The sequence below is a fragment of the Gasterosteus aculeatus genome, chromosome 4 (genome assembly GCF_964276395.1).
Source record: "Gasterosteus aculeatus chromosome 4, fGasAcu3.hap1.1, whole genome shotgun sequence".
NCBI lineage: Eukaryota > Metazoa > Chordata > Actinopteri > Perciformes > Gasterosteidae > Gasterosteus > Gasterosteus aculeatus.
In genome coordinates, this window is record NC_135691.1 from 33,185,163 (window position 1) to 33,211,710 (window position 26,548).

General features: G+C 50.5%; 2 protein-coding genes across 20 annotated transcripts in view; both read left to right on the forward strand.

Annotated features, from left to right (window-relative positions):
• Positions 1 to 4,456, forward strand: part of magi2a (membrane associated guanylate kinase, WW and PDZ domain containing 2a) — a 95,036-nt gene extending 90,580 nt beyond the window's left edge. For 14 of the 18 annotated variants that reach the window (XM_078100421.1, XM_078100411.1, XM_078100413.1 and 11 more), the window contains one exon: positions 1,536 to 4,456. In XM_078100421.1, coding sequence (XP_077956547.1) covers positions 1,536 to 1,592 — 57 coding nt within the window. In that variant the 3' untranslated portion in view covers positions 1,593 to 4,456. The remainder of the gene's footprint in view (positions 1 to 1,535) is intronic. The other 4 variants (XR_013467284.1, XR_013467285.1, XR_013467286.1 and 1 more) reach the window with 1 other exon arrangement.
• Positions 4,457 to 5,994: 1,538 nt separating this feature from the next.
• Positions 5,995 to 26,516, forward strand: LOC120818312 (fatty acyl-CoA reductase 1). Of its 2 annotated transcripts, none has more exons than XM_078100429.1 (12): positions 5,995 to 6,129; positions 11,679 to 11,951; positions 17,834 to 18,009; positions 19,339 to 19,518; positions 19,686 to 19,863; positions 21,162 to 21,206; positions 21,284 to 21,402; positions 21,959 to 22,026; positions 23,303 to 23,474; positions 23,583 to 23,712; positions 24,099 to 24,226; positions 24,396 to 26,516. In XM_078100429.1, exons 2-12 carry the CDS (start codon positions 11,763 to 11,765, stop codon positions 24,556 to 24,558), a joined length of 1,548 nt encoding a protein of 515 aa, XP_077956555.1. In that variant the 5' UTR covers positions 5,995 to 6,129; positions 11,679 to 11,762; the 3' UTR covers positions 24,559 to 26,516. The 2 variants fall into 2 exon arrangements, with proteins under 2 accessions (XP_077956555.1, XP_077956556.1); XM_078100430.1 differs by having other exon boundaries at positions 6,050 to 6,129; positions 11,663 to 11,951.
• The last annotated feature ends 32 nt before the right edge of the window (positions 26,517 to 26,548 follow it).

Sequence of the window (26,548 nt, forward strand, 5' to 3'; positions counted from 1 at the left end):
TCGCTAGTCCCCCCCCACCCCCTTTCTAGCTCTCACACATTAAATGGAGTGTGAAGGTGTTTGGCCCTTTTCCTTCTGGCCGGGGGGGGTTTGATCTCACGGCGTGCGGCGCTTCGGAGCGTCACCGCGGTCAGCCAGAAGACGCGCTCCTCCGTCATCTGGGATTACGGGGGGGGGGGCTCAGCCTTTCATCGCTCATATGTGTTTCAAATCGTCTTTGGTGATGAACCGCGATTAATTAATCCGCCATTTAAAGCATTAGCGCGCTAATGTTTGACGCGTTTGAGAATCAATTTGGCTTAAAGGCGTAAAGACGTGGTCGCTGGCATGAGCATGAATACGACGGTGTGTGTGTAGCCTTTTGTGTGTGTTTTTGTGCATCTATTTGGTGTCTTGTGGGGGGGGGGCGTATTTATCAAAAGGCCCGAGAGTGAGAACATCGTAGAAGTCTTTTGTTACTTACATCAAAGTGACCATCCAGCAAACTAAAGGATGACATCCCGTAATAAATGATTCCTGTGATCAGAGGAAAAATCAGGCTCTCAATTTTGCAAATAGAAATCCTCCAGTTTTTGTCTCTGATGGGTTTTTCTAAAAAGGTCTGTTTGATTTCTCGGCCTTTGGGTTCATTCAAAATGTCCCCGCCTTCAGTTCCTTTAGTTCCTTTGATCTTTTGTCACACCTCCTCCACTTTCCACAGCAACATCTCCACAGCCAGAGAGGTCACATTCCAAGTAGCTCTCAGCAGTTGAGTTCTTTCTAGGAATTGACTTCAAACGTATCAATAGGGACACAATTTTAGTTGGATCATAATCACATTCTAAATAGTAAATTTTGTGAGTAAATATCAGCTCACAGGTGTGAGTATCGGCCCGTTCCTCAGATGGACACCACCGGCTTATTTTAGGTCCAAGAAGACAATCTTTGGGAGAAAAGGCTCCACTCTCAGCCGCGGCTCATAATTGGGTCTCGTGGGCGCCGGTGTAGCGAGCTAGCCCGCCCTCCCCCTCCCCCCCCCCACACACAGACCCACACACCCCTTTGCCCACTGCGCCAAAGAATGAGTGATGGCCGAGGGACCGAGACCCACCGGTGCAGAAACAGAAGCTAACAGTCCGTGAGAGTGGAGAGCTGTGCAGATTCAGGAGAGCCGCTGCGCTGGAAAAATACTTCTTCTGGCTTAAGGGGGGGAGACAGGGAGAGGGACGGGGGAGGGGGGGAGAGACAGGGAGAGGGACGGTGGGGGGGGGACACAGCTTTTCCTCCTCGCTGTAGCACCGCCCCGTTGCACTCATCACCCGTTTCATTAAATCCCTTTAACCGTTTTTTTTCCCGGTTGTCCGTGGCCTCAGAGCTACGGGAGGCCGGTTGATGAGCTAAATGTGGCGCGTCGGCGCGTCGGCTGGTAGAACAGGAGCGGCCGCTGTGTTTGTTGTGTTGTGCAGTGGCATGCGCGCAAGCTTTTAGGTAACCGCTGTGTTTGGCTTTCAAATTGACTGTGTGTGTGTGTGTGTGTTTGTGTGTGCGCGCTGCAGATAATCCCGCCCCTTGGGATGCTCGGCCCTCAGCCTCCCCAAGCCTGCCGGAAGTAGCCCCTCCCATCGACAGCCTCTCCACGCCATCGCCCTCATCTCACCCGGCCGCCGACCCGCCTCGCCTGCCGCCTCCGGACTTCCTCCGCGACCCGGTGGCACGAGACGGCGGGACGGAGCGTTCCAAGAGCCCCCGGAGGGGCGAGCCGCCCAACCCCGAGCCGCTCGGCCCGGGGAGGAGAGCGGCTTCGGCCAGGAAGGAGGGTGGCAGGTCCACCCGCGTGGGCCACGCGGCCCGGCCCGCCGCTGAGCGGGAGGGGCAGAGCGGGGAGCCCAAACCGCCCAGGGGCACCAGGGGGAGGTCCCAGGAGAGGAACACGGAACCGCCCGGCAGCTCCAAGCTCCCGCACACCAACGGGAACGGCGTCCTCGACGCGGAGCGGCCGGGAGGGGGGGGCCCGGGGGAGAGCCGGCCCGGCCCGCCCTGCAAGGGCGGCGCGGCCGGCAGGAAGGCCACGGTGTCTCCGGGGCCCTGGAAGATCCCCGGGTCGGACAGGCTGCCCGGCTCGCTGCGCGCCGGCACCTCCACGCTGAGCAGGTAGCGCGGAGCCGCACGCGCCCGCCTTCCTGCCCTGCTCGACACCCCCCCAAAGCCCCCCGCCCGCCCTTCTCCCGGCGACCACAGAGTCAGGACCACGGGGCGGCGGGGTGCGGGGGGGGGGGATCAGAGTTTTATTTATGATACTGTACTCTAAATTATTTTGAGAGATATTTTACACCCACCACCTTAAGAACCGGAAGATCATCCACTTTTTATAAAGAAGTAGTGGGAGAGCAACAAGAATGTGTGTTCAGCCAGGCGGGGAATCATGTAAGGGACACGACCTTTTGAGAGAACTATAATTAGATCCCCCCCCCTCCTCCCCTGAGCGGCAGTGGGGGGCCGAACATGCGAATATAAAACAGCTGGCAGGAAGCGAGCTGTGGACCGGAGGCTCCTCTCCACGCGGTGCGGCCCGTTCCATGAGAACCAAGAAGCTTTGCCTGTTTTCGAGTCGGGACCTTTGCCTTACCAGAGACGGGCCTGATGATTATAGACAGAGATATATTATAATGAGTCATTTCTGTAAATAAGATCGTCTGTAAGCCAACAGGAAGGATGGAACCCCGGAGACGTCTCCCTTTTTCTACCCTCCCGCTGGGCCCTGTGGTGGGGGGAGGAGACGGGGGGGCGGTGGTCTCAATGGGTGTCACGTCACTCGTTTTTTTTTCTAATTTGTGTGCTCGAGGACCGAAGCGGTCGGACGCTGAGAGGAGGCGTGATGGCGACCGAGGGGCAGAGTGCCTTAGACTGACGGAGAGGTCCGAACCGCTTCAGACGGGCCGGAACAGGCTGCTAAGCAACTTTACACATATAATAAACTGTATTTTTTCAGATGCGAGTGTGATACAGCGAGCCTGCGTGTGGAAACGAGTCCACTGACAGAACTATTGGAGGCTTAAGTGGTTCATTTCAGATTCTGATCTCTCAACGAGGTCCAAAGTCATTCGTCTCCACCGGGGATTCCTCATCTCAAGAGATGGTGTTTTTAAAGCGCAGGACACTGTAGTCCAGACCAAACCATCTGTGGCCCCCGCGCCGCTCACTGACCGTTGCTATGCTCTGCATTCCGCCGCCGCGCGTCTGGAGGGAGAAGGATGACTGAGTTTTGAAATAGAAAAAAAGAAATCGGCCTTCCCACCTCAGTTAGTCTCCTATTGCAGGAGGAACTGGTTAAATACGATGCCAAACGAAACAAGATCCGCCTGTTTGATTCCAGATTACACATTAAACTCAATTCATAAAATCCAATAGATTTCAGCACAGCTAGGAATCAACCAGCGAGTGGACCCGTAGAGGGGGGCGGGCTGTGGTTAGCACGCCTGTCCCGCTTACTGGTCCACTGAAGCTGTCTGGGGTTTTGGGAACGCTTTAAAAAAAAAAGCAATTTAAACTCTTAAAGTGCTGAGCGTTGGCCAGACTCGGGCTGCATGCACGCCGCTTCCAGAAAGCTCGACGGGTCTGCAGTGCCTAGCTGCCGTTGCTAAGCTGTGATTGAACACTTGATGTTCCGGGGGGGTTGTTTAGGGCAAGCTGTCGATTTTGGGATTTAAAAAAAAAGCTTTTTTCCACAGCCTGTCTGCAAATTTAAAGAAAAATTGTCCGGTAATCTTTCCGCTGAATGAGAGAAAATAAAGAGTGCCAATAGGAGAAGAGGAGTTCCTTCTCCACCGCTGAGGAAGGTGCAAACAGTGTTCTGAGGGAGTCATCATGTCTGCCATTGTGATCCGTAATTACACCGCGAAGGAGCGGTCTCTCTCCGGCGGTTTGGGAGCTATTAGGTCGGAGGGAATCATCGGCTCAGACCTCCAGTCACCGGTAGACGGTGTGAACAGGCGACGTCACAAAAAGAGGCGCCTCCATACTTCATCCTGTGCATCGTCCCACCAGACGCTTTTTTTTCTTCGTTTTGTGTCGTGAAGCAGAAACGAAACTGAAGAATCAATGTTTGCACAAGTCACTGCTTCCCCAAAACATCTGGATTGTCTCCATCCAGCCAAATTCCAAGTAGTTTGCTCTAGAAAGCCAACCAAAAAAAAAAAAAGTGTGTGTGTGTGGAAATAGCAGCACTATAAACTCCCACCAGAGCAGCCCAGTCTCACTGTGTAGTGTTATAGCAGTGTATAGAGCCTGAACAAATATCTCTACAAATACCACTCTGTGTACTATTGATGGTTACAAAGACTAAGTGGAGCAACTATTTTTATGAAATGCAACACTATGGATATATGAACTTTTGCAAAAATCTTGTTTACCTGTATGATATTCTGAAACGCTGTCAAAATAAAAGAACATCTTGACACGACGTGAAAGATTTCTTGAGGACGAGCTGCTGTGTGATTCATTCTGGGTGTTCCTTTTAATCAAAGCGCACAACTGACGTACTTTTCAACACTTAGAGGTACTACTTAACACCAAGGGTGTGGACTGAACTAAACCGGCGTAGAAGGTGAGGAGGAACTGAACTTCATGTGTGAAATCCGGGGACTGCCCCTTTAATTCAAGCTGTCAGGAAGTTATTTTTCTATCTCATGTCTGGTAGCGCCGCCGTTTGGCCACAAGGGGGCATCTGCTAATTATAGATAACACTTTCTTTTGTTAATTGAAATGGATTTTTATTTTTATTTTGTTTGTATACACTAAACATGTATTTAAATGTACAAAATAAACTACTGGTGGTTTCTTGTCGGTCTGCCGATGTTGACTAGAAAGTTCAATGAGTTCATGTGCACGTCTTCCAAATGTCCACCAGAGGTCAGCACAGGTCAGCAAAACGTTTCCCTGCTGTTGGTTAAACTCTTGTCTCCATCGGCTCCGTTTAAACACCGCCGGGCGTCACGTGACCGCTTCATGAGCGGAAACGCTTCATTCAAAGCCCCAGTGGGCCCCGGGCCTGTGGGCCCGCTGCACAGACGCTGTCACGTAAGTGAAAAAACAGTAGAACGAGTCCATGCTTCGTGGGGGGGGGGAGGCCGGAGGAGCTGACGTCAACATGCACGAGTTCAGCAAACGCATTCAAGCTGCCCCCCCAACATATACCAAGAAAAAAAAGCAAGGTTTACCTGCAGATGAAGCAAAAGATGGTCCCGATGAAGCGGATTGTCCGCTGGAGGCTCCGTGTGCATCAATGCTTCCACTGCAAGATCAATATTGATTATTAGCACCCAGTTGCCGTGCAGCTGTATAAGAGCCTGCCCTTCAGATAAGGGGTGACTGAGTCCCAATCAGACCTACAGGTCAACACAGGATGTGTTGCCCGGTGCGGAGGGGGACATGAACATGAATCACACATCGGTGTTCTGCATCATGCTCCTCGCATGGTTTATGTTCATGTGTGTGAAGGGCATGATGTTTGAGCTGCAGAATGAACCATGGCTCTTTCATCGAGGAGCGATCAATGGACCTTTTTTAATGTCCGGGGAGAATCATTTAGAGTCGCATGAAGTTAATCACATCAGTGGGTGAACACGGAAAATCAAATTAACTTGGTTCTAACTGATTGTATCGATCGTGTCCAGATTTATGCTCTTCTGGAAATAAATGGTCCATCTTTTAAGTGAGAATGTTTACTGGCTACAATTATTTTTAAGGGCCAAACACAGATAATCGATATCATGACCCCAGATGTGTAGATTATCTGAGGCTTTTGAAAATGTAATTCCTAATCATCATCTCACCTGTGCTGCATTCTTCAGGATTTCTCATTCAACCGTTTTAAATCCCGTTAATTTACAAAATAATCATTCTTTTTGGAATGAGTGACGACGCGTGCCGGCGGGGACGACAGGAGAGGAGGGGGGGGGGGACCCGGCGGCGCGGGGCGGGTTGGGGGCGGAGTGGGGGAGGGAGGGGTGACGCGCCCTGCCCACGCGCTGTCTCACTTATGGGAGCGAGCGGCAGCCGGTGAGAGAGACAGACGCCGACAGACCGACCCGCGGAAGGAGCTCAGCCGGCGCGAGGAGTCCACAGCGCGTCCGACCGCACCAGACGTCCGCGGTAAGGAGGCGCCGGTTTCCCCTCACTTGTCCCACTGAGCTGCTTCTGTTCATCGGGGCTTTTCACGGGCATTCGTTCGCCTTCGGGAAGCGGGGATGTGCCGCGCACACGCCGCGCGCAGGAGCGTCTTTCCACCGGCGCGCGGCGTGTGCGTGTGGCCGGAGCCGCGGGGCGCGCGTCTCCAGAGCTCCGTCGTTTTGGTAGATTCGCGTTTTGGTACTTGTATTTTTGTTGAGGGGGGGTTGTTGTGTCCCGGTGGGTGGCGGCGCGCTGTAGCCGCGTGTGGCGGCGGGGCGCCGGGTAGCGGCACCGGTCTCGCCGCGGTCCGCGCGGAGCAGCTGAGCCGAAGAGCCGCTCCGCGAATACTGTGTTAAAAATACGAGCTATACAATAAAAACCACGAGGGTCTACATGCGCCCTCCTTTTTTTATTTTAAATGAAACTATTTGTATCCAGTTGGAAACTAACGTAATTATCTGGATTCTTGACGTAAGGTGTTAAACTTTAAGCCTTTCCATCACTTGTCGTTGTCCATCAAATGTAGCGTTCACCCACAAGTGCCAGTGTCCTCCTTCAGGGGCTCAAACCCGAGCTCCTCGTAGACTGACACGTGTTGCGTGGACGCAGCAGGTCGGTCCTGTGGGTCCAGCTGCTTGTGGGACACGAGGCGGATAAACTGGTCTGCTGCGTTTTAGACTCCACTCCTTTTTTTTTTTTTTTTTTTTTTTAGACGAGTCACAAACGCTTCCACACGTCACGCGCGTTCCTTTTTGTATGTCTCAGGGAGTTACCGGCGGTGTGACGTCACAACGCTATATCGGACACGCGACATAATCGGTGAGAAAACTGGCGTTTGAACGGACTTAAAAGCTTTTCTGACTTTGAAGTATCGACCGTTTCTCTGAATGATTCCTTTCTTGACTTTATCGTTTTGTATGAATGGGACGCGTTACGTCACTGGATGAACCTCAGGTGAAATGCGGCTGGTCGTTATGAAGCGATCACCTCATATTCAGCAACAGTGATCCATCATTTAACGCGAAACTCTGCCGCTTTCCCTTAATGTGCGAACCTGTCTCTGCTGCAAGCGGAGTTCCAGCTAATGATGATGTCATGATCATCACAGTGTCACTTATGTATTTAAAGCCGCACTAAAAACCAACCTAAGCTCACTTCCTTCTGAGAGGAGTCTACAGTCCTTTTTGTCTTGTTTTCTTAACTTGCCTTGATGTTTGCAGCCCCACTTGTCCCCCTCTTTTGAATTCCAAATCCACTTCACCTCCCCTTTGCATTTTCACACCAGTGTGCAGATGCATGATGGGAGAGCGGGTTGCAGTGTGCTTCCTCCTCAGCAGATAAACGACCACCGACTGGCTGATTATTCTGGCTCCTTCTTTAGAGACACAGTGTCGGTCTGTCTGTCATCGCCCCCCCTCCTCCCCTCTCCCACGGCGAGATGCCCGCGGTTGCGACACCATGTTCTTGGTAATCTGTTGTTGGAATCTGCAGGTGATAACGGATCCACGTTTCATTCAAAGAAGCGATGCACGCAGACTGACTGCACCTTGGCCCCTCGGCTCGCTGTGTCACATGCATATGGTCTTAAGTCATAATATGTTCTCTTTATCCTTGTTATGGCTTCACTTTGTCAGCGTTCTCCATCACATGTCGCTGCCAGCTGAGCGCTTTGAGAAGTAAATGTTCCCGTCTTTTTTTTTTTTTTTTAAAGACACAACTCAAGTCTTCCGTCGTTTGAAGTGCGATCACAATGCGTCACGGAGGAGAAAGGCAGCGAAGGCGGATCAAAGGTTTTCTCCGTGTTCACTAAAGCCCTTTGACCCGTTGCCGTTGTCTTTTGTTTAACTGCTGTATTCACCGTGATGGCCGAATTTCTTTTAGTTTGGCTCGGTGCTAAAACTAAAGCAATGTCTCTAAGCCATCAAAAGACCATTTGGTGATTTTTCTAACCTAAACAACGGAGGAGTACGTGATGGGTGCTTGAAAGTGATCTTTCCTTCCTCCACCTCCTCACTGCAGCCAGGAGGAGAGCAGCCTTCCATTGCATCCTCCTGCAGACTGCATCTTCTCTCCCTGAGACAAACGCACACCGGGTCCTCGTGTCCCGGATCCATACGCGTCATTCAGATATTTGCATTCCGGTTTTTGAATTCCTGCCGAGCTACCGTGTCCTAACTGTCCACTAGAAGCGTGACATCGGAAACTGTCCTGTGGGAGTTTCCGCCTCCGGCTCATTGATGAACCCGAGCAGGAGGCGATCGCGTGGTGAAGTGGTGCGTGTCCCTCTGTGTAACCTGTCTGTCGGATACGGGATCAGGACGTCCGTCACAGATATTGGCTTCTGTGTACGGAGAAGTCATGAATTACTAAAATGTTGTTGCAGGTTTTCACTTGTGCGTTTGAATGCGACTGGAATGTGTAACGGAGAAATGGTTCTGATTACTGTCCGTTAGTGTCACGACATTTATGAATCCCCACAAAAAGGTTTCTGCCAACAGTCAAACAGTCGCCTCCTTAATTGTGGAGCGTCGGTCTGCAGAAAAGCTCATCGCCTCGTGTAAGCAAAACCTATTTTGAATAAGCCCATCGTGAAGTTACTGACGCGCGGCTGATGTAATTACAGAAGCCATCAGACGTAATGTAGACGATGCAGCAGCGCGTGCACACACACACACACACACACACACACACACAGTCTGACCTACCTGTGGTCAGGTATCTGATACAGAGGAAACCTCGTGGTTTATAAAAACAAACTGACACCGTTATTTAGTTTTAGGTGAACCTTTTTAACTTCCTCAAAAAAAATGATGAGCTGCCTTTTTTTTTTTTTTGTATTAAGTTATGTTTTATGTGGCACTAGTTTGCTGGTAAGCTGAACCCTCACCTTATTGTATTAATGTAATCTCGCGATGACATCAGACCTGCTCATTTCCTCCCTTATCTCACCCACGGCTCCCAGCTGAAAGGGAGGCGGCGCCTGGCAGTAAACTCTGCTCTCTAGGTTTGTTTTAGTGTAGCGGCCTTCTCCTGTTGTGTTGCTTTGCACTCATGGTGACTAATCCCCCCCCCCCCTTCATTGTTTTTTCCCCCCTCCTGCCTCTGGCCGCCTTGTATCCACTCGTAATGGTCTTAACCTGCGTGCAGCTGCAGAGCTCGACGTGTAATGAGCTCCAGTCGAAACCCCCCCCCCCCCCCCCCCCGCTGATGGAGGGGTCGCGCATCAATCGGCAACCCAAAGCAAATGAGACCTTTGTTTAAAGAAAGTCTGCGTTGAGCACTGACCCTTCCGGATGAAGCTTCCACGTAACCGGTTTAGGTGGCGGCTCGGAGGCCGCAGGTGGCTGGATGGCGTCGAGCCTTGGGGGGGGGGGGTGCCTTCGCATTCTTCAGAGGTTAGACATGCGCAGGTCCATTCCGACACGTTTCCACTTCCAGGAACATTTCCATTGTCGGGCGTTAATCTGTAGCGACTTTCAGCCCCCGGACAAGCCCCCCCCCCCCCGCTCTCGTGTCCACAGGGAGTCTCTGAGCACATTCCCGCTTCAGAGGATCTTCACCGGCCCTTATTTCATTTTACCGTCTGCATACACGGTTCCAAATCTGCAGATATCACCTCGCCTGTAAATGCTAGATGCAGATTAACGAATCAGATTGGTGTTCATCTTAAATGCAGGGCCTTATTTTCTGAGTCAAAGGGCACAGATTTGTGTTTTTGAGTTGCACTCCCTTAAAAAAAAAAAAAAAAACACAGAGACTGGAAGTAAATACGAGACCGTTTTGTTATCTGGGCCACGTTTTGGATTTGATTTCAGCCTCCTGCGTTTGGGGGGCATCTTGGTCCAGGAGAGCGGATGAAAAGAAGCCGACTGAGCGGAAAAGAGCTTCATCTCGTGTACAAATCACTGCTGAGCGACGGTCACTGGCGGCTAAATGCTGCGCTTCTGTTGCCAAGTGCAAAATGGCGAAAGTGGATTCCCAGCAGAGTCGGGACGCTGTCGGCCTGTCTTTAAGAGGCCCGCGGCGAATCGGTGGGTCGTTGTCGTGGTTACGCACAAATGGACGGCATCGCCGGCGGCTTTTGTCCGGCACAATGCTTTTGATCAGCCAGACGCGTGGCGGGAGTCACAGGTCGCCTCGGGATTAGAGATGGAAGTCTGAAAGCATAAATGTTTGGGATTTAATGACAAATAAATGTGTAAATATAAAGCGTTGAATCCGCCGTGCTGCTTCACCAAAGAGTACCATTGTCGCGCCAAACTCTCCTTCAAATATTACGTTTTGGAGCTAAATTGTACTTTAAATCATGAATTGTTTTCATATTCCAGCACAGACGCTGGTGGATTAGTTTTAATTTGAATTTTCTCACTTTTTGGTGAAACACAATCTGACTTTAGACTTCAGGGTCGTGTTGCGTTCTTTAACTATTCGCTGCGCACACACTTAATAGCTGCAAGAAGTACTTTCCTTCAGGACTTTATCATCGTTCCCGCAAAGATCACGTTCGCTCGGTTCAGCTCCTCAAATGTCAAGATTCACTGCTTTGTCTTGATGGAACATTGACGTATATCGTTTTGCAACATTTGAAAACTGCGATTGATTTTTGACCACAGAAGTCTGCAGAGCGTTTGCTTCCGTTTTGACCTCTGGTTGATGACCTCTGGTGGACTCAAGGTCCCAGCCGACCACCACCAGCTTCCTTTGTGCCAATTATTATGGAATTGGCCCAAATGAGCAGGCGCCGTCCACGAGACCGCCGCCACCAGAGCGGCCGTCGGTCCAATCCGAGTGGCCCGAACGACGGGCGCGGCGCAAAACCACTGAGTGATGCGGCGTGCGAGTCCCGGTCCCTTTTGTCTAAAACGAATGTGTCGTTGAGCAGGTGGCGAGCGCCACGTCCCCCAAACAAGCACGCCGTGTTCTGTGTGTGTGGCGCCGCGGATAGACGATTGGGATGTTGACGCGTGCGTGCGTGCGTACAGCGTGATTGTGGTCGTACGTCTTGAGCTGTTGTGGTCGTCTGATTGTGGAGCGCTGAGATAGCGCTGACGCGAGGTCGCGGCGCCCCACGCCCGTGAATAAATAAAACGCTGAATGCCTCACTGGCTTATCTTAACTGTTGCTTTGCTAACTTTCTAAAACAAAACGTAACAAATGGCTGAAATGTCAGATTAATGTGAGACAGATTTCATTTGTCAACTATTTGGCCTAATTTTCTTCATCATTCATCCATTTGTTGGTGAAAAATACTCGTTTGGTTTTCTGGTGATTGAACTTGAAGTTCAAACCAACGGTTTGAAGGCCTCAGCTTGGCCTTCAGAAAAAGTACATTTGGGTTCATCAAACGTCATCAGGCGTGTTTCTCCTGGATGCTTGAATGTCAGAACAGAGATAAAACCACAGATCCGTGTTTTCGTTCCATTTTGTTAACGTGTTATTTTTCGAGCGGAAGTCATTGACTTTCTTCTTAAGTTCTCGAACTCAACAAGTGCGTCATGACGGGGTTTTCACACAGTGTGCCTCCTCTGCAGGAGCTGCTTAACGACCAGGACCTCGACGCACCCACCGGACCGACGGACACCTGCGGCTCGACGGCAGGCGGCGGCAGCAGCAGCATGGCGTCCATACCGGAATACTACGCCGGCAAGAACGTGCTGATCACCGGCGCGACGGGCTTCATGGGCAAAGTGCTGGTGGAGAAGCTGCTGAGGTCCTGCCCCAAGGTCAAAGCCCTCTACCTCCTGGTCAGACCCAAGGCCGGGCAGTCCATGCAGCAGCGGGTCAGCGACATGATGGCGTGCAAGGTGAGCGGGGGCGGGAGGGTGGCGCCTTCGTGGATCTCATCCGCGCATGAGGCCGAGTACGTGCAGATGATCCAATAACTAAGCCGGATGTTCTGTCCTGAAACTGATTCACAAAGGCACGGTGGTTTATTGTCTACCTGCCGGTCAATGATTGTCTACGGTTTATTTTTTACATCTGAAGCCTTAAAACCAGGTGGTGTTCGTGCGTTTGGAATATGTGAGCGGTTGAATTCAAACTGTGCGGCAGCTGTAAGTGTGTTTGGCGCCATAAAAAATTTGCCTGCGAGTAAACAAGCGGTGGCCGCTGTTGCCACGGTGACGCAAACTCCATGACACGTCCCTTCCTTCGGAAGAGCCTTCCGGGTTTTAGCAGTGACGTGTGCATCGAGATGAGGCGTCTCAGAGTTGAACTGGATGGTTTCTCGTTTTGCGGGAAGAATGAAGGAGGATTTGTTACTTTTATTTAGCAGAGCAGAGCTCTCGTGTTTTTTCTTTTTAGCGCGCTCCGTCGGTGGAAGGTTAGCGCCTTGCGCTTGCGCCTCCCGGGATTCGTAGAATAGCGCTCGCCACGCAGACGTGGCCGTGCTGCCAAAGTGCCAGTTAACGCCCTGTCAATTCTGCACATAAGAGAAACGCTGAGAAGGAGGGGTTGGATCCCAGGACGTCGTATTTAACCCACTTTAACAGGTTTCATCTTCCGCCGCTTCTGCAGCTTCTCCCCCTAAAAACACGTCTCCATGTGAGGGTTTGTTATTGCATCGTCCGCTAGCCGGGCCCAGACTCTCAGGTGATGCCGTTCGTTTCCATGACCGAGCGGCGATTCGTATTCGCGGCGGTCTTCGGGTCAGAATGATCCTGTTCAGCGTCGGCATAATTCATGAAGGCGAACAGTGTTTTTCTTTGGAGTAGCCGGCCCTCGTCTCAGTCCCCCCCCGAGCCGGGGCAGTATCTTTCTCGCCACCTGTTGCTAGGTAACGACCATCCGACCAGTGTTCCTTTTTTTTTGGATGCTGCCCCCCCTGGCAACGAAAAAAGGGACAGACGAATAAAAACCGCTGCAGCCACATTGACATTGAGGCACTGTCTCCCTGTGGGGGGGCGGCACTACTCTGATTCAGCAGCAATGTTTAGACTGCTGCACGCCTCTTTGCTCCGGTGCCAGGCGCCAAAAGGCACGTCAGGCACTTGATACGAGGAGGCCACTGGGTACACAGGGCCTCTCTCCTGCTGTGCCCCCCCCAAGCAGCAACGGCCCCATTAAAGGTTGGATGTGTCTTTATTTAGACATTTTGCTCAGGTCACGAGTTCACTTTAACCAAGTTGACTCATGTTGAGGTTTTGATGTCCTCTCGCCTGATGCGTTCTGCTCTTCTCACCGTTTCACACCTCCTGAGCTCCTCCACTAAGTGCTACAGTTTTAGTCGAGGTAGAGTCTGAGGTGTGTCTTTGGTTTGCGGCGGAAGATGTGAAGGCTCTCTGCGGTCCTGATCCTGCGCTCGGGCCACCATTCAGGAGCAGGACAGCAAAGAGTCGTGATGTAAACTCGACACTCGATCCTGTTTTAGGAACGAGCAGTTTATCAGATCCAGAGCGGAGAGTGCGGGTCGGGTTGGACCGTGTCCTGGATGTAGACTGGACCCAATCCATTCACAGCACGGTACGCGAGCACCAATGTTTAGAAGTGGATGTGGGCGGCCACCGGTAGCCAGTGATGAGAGCGGAGCAGTGTGGGAGAATTCTGGATGAGCTGCAGAGGTCGACTGGCGATAGCAGGAGAGACCTGCAGGAGGGAGATGACCGACTGAATCAGTACCTGCGCTGAGTGCAGATAAAGACTCTTCATAGGGACGTCCGTGCTGTAAGTAAGCCACGCCCGTATCTCCAGGAAGAACAATGCACAGGTCTGTCTGCTTCTGGAGAGCATGCGTGTTTCTAGGCGTGTTCATGTTTGGGTAATTGTACACGTACACAGTAACTTTCGATACTGCGTCAACGGGCACTTACTCACCAGTTGTCGCTGCTTCGGAGGCAATTCTCTAAATTCCTTTGTAATGGGATCCGTTGTACCCGTTGGACAACAACCGGGCCTCACCTGCAGGCGACGACACAGAATGAGACCTCTGCACCAGACTGACTCTCTGTCAGCATGTCGGCTGCATTGTTGTCTTGATTTCCAGGTGACGTCTCCGGCTGTGTAAATATTCAAGGTGTATCGATTCCCTCCGGCTCAGACGGCGTGTCCACCTGTGGAGCTGTCGGAGTCCATAAAGTCGGCTGTCGGTCTCCGTTCCTGCCGCCTTCCTTTCCCCGTGACGCACGCGCGCACTCGGCCTTTAGACTTCAGACTGAGCGGAACCGGTTCCGCTGCTCGTCGGTGTCGTGCAATGCAGCAGGAAACTCTGCGACGCCTCCCGAGAGACACGGGCGAGGCGAACCAATGCGGCCTTGTCTAATTACGCCCCAAATTGACTCCAGTTCATTAACACAAATTAGCCCGTTAAACGTCACTGGTGGAGTAATTAAGGCACACAGAGCGGCGGCGAGATTCTTCAGGGGACTCTGTGCCTCCGAGGCAGCCTCCCTCCATCCTTATGGCTCCAGATATCTGACATTTGGACGGGGATTAACATTCCAGTATATGACGTGTGTGCGTGTGTGTGTGTGTGTGTGTGTGTGTGGTATTCAAACGGCGGAAATTTATAGCTGTGGCCCGTCGCCGATACCCGATCTGCTGTCGGAGTCTAACGTTGCTTCTTTGAATCTAGAAGCTGCCGTCTGTACGACTCAAGTCTGTAAAGTAAGTCACCTTTTATCGAGAACAAACGTGGCACGTTTCCACTCCAAAGGGCAATTCTTTGTCTTTAGCATTTTGCTGTTGCATTTACTTAAAAGGATGGTCAACAGTGTGCAGCTGTTGTGTGGGTGTTTTTTTTATTGATCCTGACAAAATGAGACCGGTGGGGGACGGGGGGGACGCGCACAGAGAAGCTGCTCTTAAAGATTACAGCCTAAAACTAGCGTCAAACATAACTTTGTCGGGACTCAAAAGGAAGCGCTTTCGTCCGCCATCCCACATGTTCTCCGCGGTCGCCCGCAGTACGAGAAAAGATGGACGCCGCTGGTCACGTGACCTTTCAGAAATTCACTGTCGCCCGTCCAGATGCGAAGAGAAACCTCGCTGGTATCCGATTCAACAATGTACCATGTGGGCTTCAGTGCTTATGGACAATTATCGACGTTGATCGAGGAATTTAAATAAATGTTTATTAAATTGATTGATTAAAAGAGCCATTAATCACTGGTCTCAGGCCAGTTGACGGATGCTGGAGGTCGTCTGTCGGAGTCTCAGCGGTGGCGCAGAAAGAAGCTCCTTTGACACTTGTGGATGTTACCAAGGAACAAAACTTTTATTCTGCACAAGGTTTTTGGACTTTAATTGAGTCCTCGAGTCTTCGTCCGCACAAATACTTTTAATAAAATGCTTTGTGTCCACACTACTAAAACTTCTAAGAATCCCCAAAACTGGTTTGAGAGCGCTGCTCTGGACGGGTGGAATCGAAGGCAACGATGATGCATCAATGTCTCATCAGCCGTGACGTGTCCTCCCATCATTCTTTCCGCCCCCAAGTTTTGCATTTTGTAACCCTACTAAAGGAAGGAGGCGGACTTTGCTTAGTGACCTATCTCTGAAACGGCACCAGCATGCTTCTGTCTATAACGGAAATGTGGACTTGCGGGTGAGATTGGCGCTGTGACCTGCAGTCCGAAGGAGAACGAGGCCGTGAGGAGAGCAAAGCCCAGTGAGGAGGGAGTTCTACACTGGTGGACCATTGTATTCGCGCACCAGGGCGGTGTGCTCGTTGAATGCCACTGGCTTTTCGGAGAAGGCTGTGACGGGAGCGATGGAGGGCCGGCACAACGGAGGCCTTTTTTTTACAGAACAATCCCACGATGCCGTTCTCCGCTTGTGTCCATAACAAAGAGCGGCCTGAGGTCCGCTGGCCTCGTTCACCCCTTTGGCCCCCGACGCGCTTCCTCCCCTCCCCCGGGTTTTTCTGTAACTCGACTGTGGTAACACGGAAAAAAGGGACCAATGGATCCTCTTTGAATAGGCGCACATTAAATCATAACGCATCGCGATTACCCACGTTTTAAACACGCGTTGGGGCGGTTTGTCTTCCTGCGGTGGGAGGAGGTCACGTGTTCAGGCGAGCGCCGGGCTGGTTTGCCGAGCTTCACGCCCTCAAGAGGAAGGTGACCGAGGTCGTTGCATGACAGCAGCAGCCCTGTGAATCATACGGGAGAGTGGGAACACCGCGTGTGTGTGGTTTGCAAATCAATTATTGCAATGTTGTTTTCAGCCGAAACGCGTCTATTTAGAGTAAATGTGAGGGTTTACTTTTGCTGCTTTCTGAAAATATAATTTTTGTTGGTAAAAGCAAGTCTGAGAACTGTCTTGAATTGAATTAAAATTACATTTACACAAAATTACAAGGCTGGATTATTTTTGTATATGTATATGTATATATGTATATGTATATATGTATATGTATATATATGTATATATATACATATATACATATGTATGTATGTATATGTATATATATATATATATATATATATATATATATGTATATATATGTATATATATGTATATATATATATATGTATATATGTGTATATATATGTATATATATGTATATATATATATATGTATATATGTGTATATATATGTATATATATGTATATATATATATATATATATACATATATATATGTATATATGTGTATATATATGTATATGTATGTAATCCAGCCTTGAAAACCAGGAAGAGAATGTTTGTAGCTAATTACAATTTTACAACCTCTATATAGAATCAACATGACACCCCATTTAATTTCTGAAATGTTAAATCGATAAAGCAGCGTATTGATTCTGTTTCTGAAAGGAAGTGTTACTGCCGAGCTGTTGGCCTTAAGCAAACATTTTGCATAACAACATGCCGCTCTGATGCAGAGCGCACTGCGTTCCCCCGGTCGGGAGCGATGACATCACGCCCTGTACGTCGGGACGAGCAGCGCTACTTGCTCCCGATGCCGAACATGAATACCAACAGCTGTTTGAAGCTTATTTAACTCAACATCTGTCCTCTTCAGCAAGCGCGCGCTTATTTACTCGGACAGCTGACACGCACAGAGAGCGGCAATTTCATAATGGAGCGTGCGCACACACACACACACACACACTCTTAGAAACTTCCCCTCCCATTCACCCTTTCTCTTCTCACCCAGCCTGCCAAATGCATGACGTGGCACTGACTGACCGACCGACTCTGCTGCATTCCGTTCAGTGTCTCCACTGCAGCACAGTTGGAAGGAAAGACGAGAGATAAATCCAGACTACCTATCTCCCCCCCTCCCTCACGTTGGAATGTGGTGTGCAGCCCTCTGTGAGCGAACAGCTGTGTGGCGGGTGGGATGCATCATGTCAGCTGTGTGGCGGGTGGGATGCATCATGTAGCTGCGTGTAGAGTTACACGGGGGTCAGCGTGCAGAATGCGAGGTGCACGCGAGCGGTCGCGCACTCGTCGTCGCAGTTCCACACTCCTCCCATTCTGCCCAACAGGCGCTCACGTTGCTAATAGTGGCATGTACACCACAGGGAGTGCGTTCCTTTGCTTTGACGGTTATCAGGGCCTCTGACTCCACGGGGGCGGCGCGTTTGTCACACCTCCCCAGAGGCCCTTCAAAGACTGCTGTGAAATATTTACCCATAATTCCCCTTCAGTTGAGTCTTCCACTTCCATCATAAAATTTGGTTCGTTTTAATCTTCTGTGGGTCCATCGGAAGTCTCATCTTTTGTGTTTTCTGCGTCCGGCAGCTTTTCAACAGAGTGCGCGAGGACGACCCCGACTTCCACCAGAAGGTCATCCCCATCAGCAGCGAGCTGACGCAGCCGGGCCTCGCCATCGGCCCCGAGGATGTGGACCGGCTCTCCGCCTGCGTCAACGTCGTCTTCCACTGCGCCGCCACCATCCGCTTCGACGAGCCGCTCAAGTGAGGATCGCATCGCCCTCGAAAAAACCTTCTGTGTATCCACTCATAGGGAAGACCCTATTTGAGACTCTTCCTTAACAGTGCCGGCGTTTTAGCACCTTTACAACACTAAATAATTTACCCGTCTGTTTATTGTTGGGTAACGGGGACTTCCTGTTGTGAAACGGGAGATCCACGGCTCGCTGAACACGCTGCACCGTTGTTTTATTTCGAAGTGAAGGGGAAGTTAGGAACGGGATGTGGAGGAATGGTCTTGTTTTAATCAGGGGCCACATTATCCTCAAAGCTTGTGTGATCAACGCAGAATGAATCTCATTTGGAGGATTATGAGACGCGAAGCCGCGTGTGAGCCTGATAAGTGGAAATGGCGGAAAATTGAATTCTTGGATGCAAACAAGTGGAAATGAATAGAAAACGTGCTCATCGCGAAGGCGTCTGCGGGGCTTGAACTCTACTGCTTCCAGCTGGTTGCACATCGCGGCGTGGAAGTTTCAGCTTCAGGCTGCTGTGCTCTCATTGGCTCACGGGGGGAGACTGTGCGTTACATAGAACGGTGACCTAGTTGTTGTTCTGTGGGTGCAGCCGTCCAGCCGATCAGTCGTGTGCTGCAAAATATGACCCGGTCCAAATCAACTTAGAACACTAAAGGCACAAGGTAACACCGGACACGAAATCCAACATTACGATCCCTTCTAAAAGTGATAGTGTAGAAACTTATTTATCCAAAGCTGTAAATGAGTTGGTGTTCATCCGACTGCAGCTTTCAGGAATGTAACAAGACGCAACCGTTTGGATCAAAGTCCAGCAAAAGAGGAAATATTGTACCAACAAAAATAGACATTCATGCATCTTCTATTTGATGCACAGTTACATTTAGGATTAAGACATTAATCCTAAATGTAACTGTGCGCCCCCCCCCTTCGCACACTTCATCGCACCATGTGATTCAATCTTGTTGGTTATCGATGCAACTTATGGAGGATTCAAGTACGCGTGGTTTGGAAAGATTCCCCTCTAATGCAGCGGCGTTGGCAGGCCAATTACTTGCAGCTCAAAGAACATTTACAGTGAACTTTAATCGAAAAGGAAATAAGCTTGTGTTAATAAGCAAAGTGTTTGCTGCAGTGCTTCTGTGTTCAGTGAAACAACGATGAGCAGATCCTCCCCCCAACCACCCAGTTTGGTTTCATTCCTGACCCGTCATTCTGCTCCGGCTTGTAACCGTGTTCCGCAGATCCCGACTGGCTTGCTAATTCTCATTTTGAATGAGAACACACACACGTTTGCACGCGGTTGATCGCCGGGCGTCTCGCTCTTCTCCCCCGGCAGACACGCCCTGCAGCTCAACGTCATCGCCACGCAGGAGCTCCTGCGCCTGGCCAAGCAGATGCGCCACCTCGAGGCCTTCGTCCACATCTCCACCGCCTACGCGAACTGCAACCGCAGGCACATCGACGAGGTCATCTACCCGCCGCCCGTCGAGCCCAGGAAGCTCATCGAGTCTGTGGAGTGAGTGGCGTTCGGTTTGAGTCTATTTACGGCCCGTTGTCCATCCCGGCAAAAATACAGATGTTCCCCCTTTAATACGTCCATTGACACCACTCCGGATGAACCAATCATCAGCTATAACACCCGCTGCGTCTCTCTGGCCCCGCCCCTTTTGTGTCCGTCTCCAGGTGGATGGATGACGCCATCGTGCGGGACATCACGCCGCGGCTCATCGGCGACCGGCCCAACACGTACACCTACACCAAAGCCCTGGCCGAGTACCTGGTGCAGCAGGAGCAGGACCGGCTCAACATCGCCATCATCAGACCCTCCATAGTGGGAGCCAGCTGGCAGGAGCCCTTCCCCGTGAGTCTGCTCCTCCTGCTTGGACACGTTTAGCGGGACACTGGTCACATGTTTTTGTCCCACGAGTAAGACGAATGCCGCACGGGTCGGTGTAGGTTTAAACTAGCCGGGTAATAACTTGGCTGCAGAAGCCCTTTGTCATTTAAACCAAGTCTGTCCACTCAAACAGCTGCTGTTGTGGTGGCGGAGCTGAGGGCGGCGAGGAGGCCTGAAACGGGACACCGGGGAGAGGAGGGAGGGGGGGGGGGGGGGGGTGGGAGACGCGCCGATGAAGCCAATATATCCCCTTGAGGGTGGAAGGTTGAAAAGTACAGAGGAGTTCATGCAAAGGCCGAAGGACTCAAGACTCTTAAAGTTGTTGTGCTTCCACAATTTAAGCTGCTTTCAGTCACGCTGCAGGCGCCGCAGGCGCCCGGCCATCTTCCGCATTTTGCAGGATCTGAATCCCTTTGCATTTAAATAGAAAAAAAACATTCCCTTCCTGACCTGCCGGCTTTACGTAAAGTTCACTTCAACAGAAAACAAGCAGTGTGTGTTTCAACCATCAGAAAATAGAAGCTTTTAAAATAAAGAGAATGTTGTTCCTTCGAGTTGGAGCCTCCTCTCTCCTCGGCTCAGTGTGGCTGACACAGAATCATGAATCGACGTCCATAAATCCTGTACGACTAGTTTCTGAATGCTGTAGTGGGTTCTTTGAACTAGCTTGTTTACCGGTGAAGTCCTCGCGGTGGAGCGTGTGTGTGTGTGTGTGTGTGTGTGTGTGTGTGTGCCGGCGGCGGACCCCCGGCTCTGTGTTCAGCCTTCCGTTGTAAGCTCGTCCTGGCAGCGACTCGTCGAGAGGCCTCGCGCACGCTTGGCCGTGCAATCGCCTCGGCAGCTTGTGCCAGTAGGCGAGGGAGGGGGGGTGGTTCCGTTAGTTTGACTTAATTTCTCCAGATGTTGACCATGTGACCATCGTCTACGACGCATAATGTATTTTTTTCAAAGATCTATCTGCTATTTTAGTGCTATTATAAAAGCACCTCTGGCCAGTTTGTGCGTGCGTGCACTTTATCTGCAGCAGAGCGTATTATTGGGCTGGACGAGCCTCGAGCACATAATCGCCCCGCACGCTGGAAGCGGCAGCAGTTTGTAAGCGCTGGTCTCGTCCATCTTTAATGCTCCCTGTTGACGTCTGCAATCGGTGCTGGTTCTCCCGCCGCAGAGAGAGCAACAAAAACCCGACCCGCTGATTCTTTAATAAGCACACGTGAGTCGCTCACGGGGGTCTAATAACTCCATGTCCTGTCTGCTCTCAGGGTTGGATCGACAACTTCAACGGCCCGAGTGGAGTCTTCATTGCCGTAAGGCTGCTCGTCAATCTCAACGCTTTTAAAACGCCGACACGTTCTTGAGTTCTAAGTGTGCCTCCTGTGGTCAGGCCGGGAAGGGGATCCTGCGCACGATGCGAGCCAACAACGACGCGGTGGCCGACCTGATCCCCGTGGACGTGGTCATCAACCTCACGCTGGCGGCCGGCTGGTACACCGCCGAGCGCAGGTCAGTGCCGGGTTTTTGTTTTTGGTGGTGGTGAACGAGAAGCTGACAGCTCCCAAGCCGGGCGACCCCCGTCAATCGAGAGGTCAACCCGCTGACCCTAAACTAAGAACGTTTAAGGCTGAACAAACTCCTCCCAAATGGTATAAGGTTATAGAGGCAAAATAACCACAAACATTGGGTTTTGAGACTTTTTTCCAAACTCATTTATTTTAAAAAGGAGAAATGATCATATCTCAGATACGTAATCATTACACAACATCACTGAATGTTGTGATCACACCAGTGTTATTGTCCTTGACAACCTTTACTCATTTTCAGAAGGAAAAGAGAAATGAAAGTTGGGTATTGACTCCGCATTGGAAAATGTGTTAAAAGGTTCAGTTTTCCCGCCGCTTGGATGGATACTCGGTAACGTGGCACTCTGCAGGAGTAATCTCACATTAATATGCTTTAAAGAACCCGCTTTGTTGTATTGCCGGATTCTTGCACAGCCCCAAAAAAAAATAAAAAAAAATACAAACTAGTGTTTGGCTTCATTGTGACCTTCTCCTCGCAGACCGAAGACGGCTCTGGTGTACAACTGCACCTCCGGCGGCATCAACCCGTTCCACTGGGGAGAGATCGGTAGGCACATCGTCTGAAACCGTATACGTTTGCCTTGTCTGTTGTGCTGTCTGTCACCTCTAACCATTGTGTGTGTGTGTGTGTTGCCCGTGATCGTGGACGCCGTGGCGACGAGCTGGATGTGGGACACTCGAGACGAGTTTCACTTCCAAACAAACGCAGCTTCTGGACGGATATTTCCCCCCCCCAGAGTTTCGATGCCGCTCGTATCGATATGCTAATGGCTCTGCACGGTTTCTGATATTTCCCGATGGCACCAATAAATTTCCAGAGTGAAAAGTCTTGTTTGCGGATACAGTGGGATTAGAGGGCTGTGCGTGTCAGCCTGGCAGGATGACAAGGCACACTCCCTAACCCTGTTTCCTCTCAGATTAGCAAACATGAGGGGACATGAAATTGCCCCCAGATGGCTCGTGGCGGGATTAGGCCTCGCCACGTCAACTCTGTTACGAAAGAGGAGCCGCGTGCTCTCGTCTCCAGGCCACATGTAGCAACCGAGCACAAAACGGGAGACGAGTAAAGGCGGAGGATCCACGTTGTTTTTGTTTTTTTGTCGCTGTCCGTCTCCCACCCCTCCGGAGGTCAGCTCGCAAACCCCCCTCGCGCATCCGTTTCCATGGAAACGAGTGGTGCGAGACCTGGTTTGCGTGACGTAATGTCTGAAGTCACGTGGCCGCTCTGGATCGCTGCTGCCGGCTCGCAGGAGGGAGATGATGATGATGATGGCGACTATGTTTGGGAGGAGCCGCCTTGGTTGCCCAGTTGAAGGAGGTCATCGCGCTGCATCTTTCTGCCTGATATTCCCACGAGAAGCGGAGCTGAAAGCCGCGCGATGACTAAGGCCGGCCGAGGGTTCATGTCCAGATCCTTGTATAGAAGTTTGTGTGTTCGTACGGTTCATTGTGCCTGTTTGGTGGATGTTGATGATTCAGACTTCTTGCATCTGCTGGAAAATACCCTTTTCAGCATTTCAGCAGACTTGCTGTAGTAGCCCCCCCCCCCCCCCCCCCCCACTCCCCCTCCCTGTGCATTCATGTCAGAGTTGAGCAATTGATTTTCCAGTTAATCTTTCGGCTGAAGGCTTTTCAGATTGATTTGGAAGATAAAGCGTCTCTTTCACTGCTTATTTAAAGACAAAGAAACCAATATGGCAGCCAGCGGTGCATTTCCTTTTGTCATTTGTGGCATTAGGATGTAATGTTCTGTTGGTAGAAAGAGACATTTATTTTTTATTTTTTGTGATGCAGCTGGTTGATCTTTTACATTTTTTTTGCAGAGCACCACGTCATGTCGTCCTTCAAGAGGAACCCGCTGGAGCAAGCGTTCCGCAGGCCCAACGCCAACATCACCTCCAACTACCTGATCAACCAGTACTGGATCCTGGTCAGCCACAAGTTCCCCGCCCTGCTCTACGACCTCGTGCTGCGCCTCTCCGGACAAAAGCCGCAGTAAGACTCGCAGCTATCTGCCGCGCCGTAAATCTTTAGACGCGTGTTGACGTCTCTGACGCCCCCCCCCCCCCCCTCCCCCCTACCTCCCCTCTGCTCTCGCTTTAGGATGATGCGCATCTTCAACCGGCTGCACAAGGCCATCGGCCTGCTGGAGTATTTCAGCAGGCAGGACTGGGAGTGGAACTCTGAGAACATGAGCATGCTGCTGGGCCAGCTGACCCCCGAGGACCGCAAGGTAGGCGGAGCCACAAGCTGCGCCCGTCTCCTGCCTGTTCAGGAACCTTCAACGGGTTGAATAGAAAATATTCTGTAACGAACACTTGAAAGGAGCAGATTTTTATTCTTGCTGTTCTAAATGCCTTAATGAGTGAACTGATACTAACTACTTAAAAGTAGGTATTGCTACTTTAACTTAAATTAAAGGTTCAGTTCCTCATTCACCAATAAAGACGACACGTTTGCTTCTATTTCACTCTGTGGATTAGAAATGATCAGTTTATGAAATATTACCTGGGCATCTTGATATTAGAGGCTCTGTTCCGCCATCTGGTGAGCGAGTGGAATTTCCCTTCAAACCCGAATGAAACGGCGTTGTTTTGTCTTTCCCCCGCCCTCCTTCAGACGTTCAACTTTGATGTGCGCCAGTTGAACTGGCCCGAGTACATTGACAATTATTGCATCGGCACCAAGAAGTACGTCCTGAATGAAGACATGTCTGACATCCCCGCTGCCAGGCAGCATCTGAGGAAGTAAGTGAGCGAGGGACTAGAAGCTGCTTGATAAAGTTCTTGTAATACTTTCTCTTGAAACAGTGTATATTGTCTTTTTTTTTTTTAGGTTTAGGAGTACTTGCTGTAATATTAAGAGGAAACTCCAATAATAGTAAATCCACTTTTTTGTCTCCTCCCTCTTTTCCAGATTGAGGAACATCCGCTACGCCTTCAACACCCTGCTGGTCGTCTTCATCTGGCGGGTCTTCATCGCTCGCTCCCAGATGGCCAGAAACATCTGGTACTTTGTGGTCAGCCTCTGGTTCAAGTTCCTCTCGTACTTCCGGGCGTCCAGCACCATAACCAACTGAGTCCTCAAACCGGAGACGGCGGCGCCCCCCCCCCCCCTCCCGCCTTGTCTGCCACATCTGAGACTCTGGCTGTCCACGACGGTCGCCCTGAATCCTCCATGTGCGGATAAGCTGGTGGTGGTGGGGGGGGCTCGCTACACGTGGGGGGGGGGGGGGGCTACAGTTGTGTGAAGCACTCTGAGGAAAGAGTGGAGGTCGACCAGCCGCGAGTCATTTGTTTTTAAAAGCGTCCTGGCTGCTCGGTCCCTTTTGTAGCGACCTTCTCAGCGCGGACAATTCTATATGCAACACAAAGCCTTTTGTGCAACTTCAGTTTTCTTTTTCATCGTTTCATCCCCTTGAACTTTGCCTTGTGAGGGTCTTTTTTTTTCTTTTCATACTTTAAATACGACAGTTCTTCACTGGAGGGCAATTTCTACATTGCTTGATTTTTGTTTTTCTGTTTTCTACCGACATCCAACCTCCCACTTCACTACGCAGGCGATCTGGGGGATTTGATCTGTGTTGCGACACGTGGTTCTACTGCCTTTTTTTTAAGATCACTCTCCCAAACCACCAGCCGGGTGTTATTTGGCTTACGGTCCATCCACAGATTGATTCTGACCACCATAAAGCCGCATCACAACACGTACGGAAACATTCAGATCTGCCTCCTTTCCTGCTGTCAAAGTGGTCACTTATTTAATCACACACACACACACACACGTCACTGACCTGCTCATCCAGTCTTTGCCCGTTTGTACTGCGACCAGGTTTACTACTTGTCCATATTTATACTTGGGTCAAAGGCCAGTCGGATATGTGTGGTCGATTGTAGCACATGTAAATAAGCCAGGTTTATTGGCAAAGCCCAACACAACATCCTGTAAAATTCCCCACAAACAAACTCCCCCAGCACCTTTTAAAGTTGTAGCCGTTGGACATTCCAGGTCCAACGATGGGACTCCAGGCGTTCCGATGTAGTAAATCCAGTTCAATAATTGCGGCGTCAAATATTCCGTCCCTCGATAACGCACTTGAAGCCCTGGTTGTGTCTGGATGAGGAGGTCGTAGGAAATGCAGACTGGAGGGAATGTGGAGGTAAAGGCACCGCAGGGCCTCTGGATACGAAACACCAGGACATTTTGTAAAATACGGCCGTGTGAAAGAACATCAACCCTCGTTAGAATAAGAAGTCAAAGGAGTCTGAGACGCTGTAGGGTTTTTTTTTTTTTTTGTGTCGCTGACCTGATGAGAAAATTTGCTCTTGTTTTTAAGCAAGATCCACTGACCTGATATCAGCCTGGACCTAAATCACAGAAGTGCTAAGTGATAAAAGAGCGATTTAAAGTCCTCCTGGTATTAAATCCGTCGCCCTTGTTCGAAAGATCTGTAAATAGTTGGAAGTACATATTCTTTATAGACTACCAAAAATTGTATTTGTCCGTGGATCTCTGCTCGGTGGCTCTCGACCGCGTTCCACCGCAGAGTTTACCAAAAGTGTTGAGAGGAGAGTCAGATTTTTTTACTAAACCGTGAATTGTCTTTTATGTGGATTGACAGAATAGTTATGAGCCAAAATGGGAGAAAGAGGGACGCAACTAAATGTTTATGCAATGCCCATGTTTGTAACCATGGTAACTGTCCTAGCTCCGGGGGGGGGGGGGGGGTGATGAACCAGAACACCTGCAGCTGTACGACGCCTGTATGCAGAAGTGGTTTTGCCAGCTGTTGTGTTGTCGTTCACATTTTGTGCGTTTCACAACAAGGTGCGGTCTTTGCTGCAGGATACAGTTTGCACGGGACACGCCGAGCTGGAGCTCCCGTCCCTACGTCCCCGAGGACAGACGCAGGGAACCAATGATTTTATTGTGTATTTTCGGGTGTAATTTACCAAATGTTTGATCACCGTTTTTTTTTATAACTTGCTCATTCAAAGTCTGCTTTGGAAAGCTGAAATAAACTGGAGGAGGAATGACGCCGCTGCAGTCTGTGATTCTACTTCATGAAT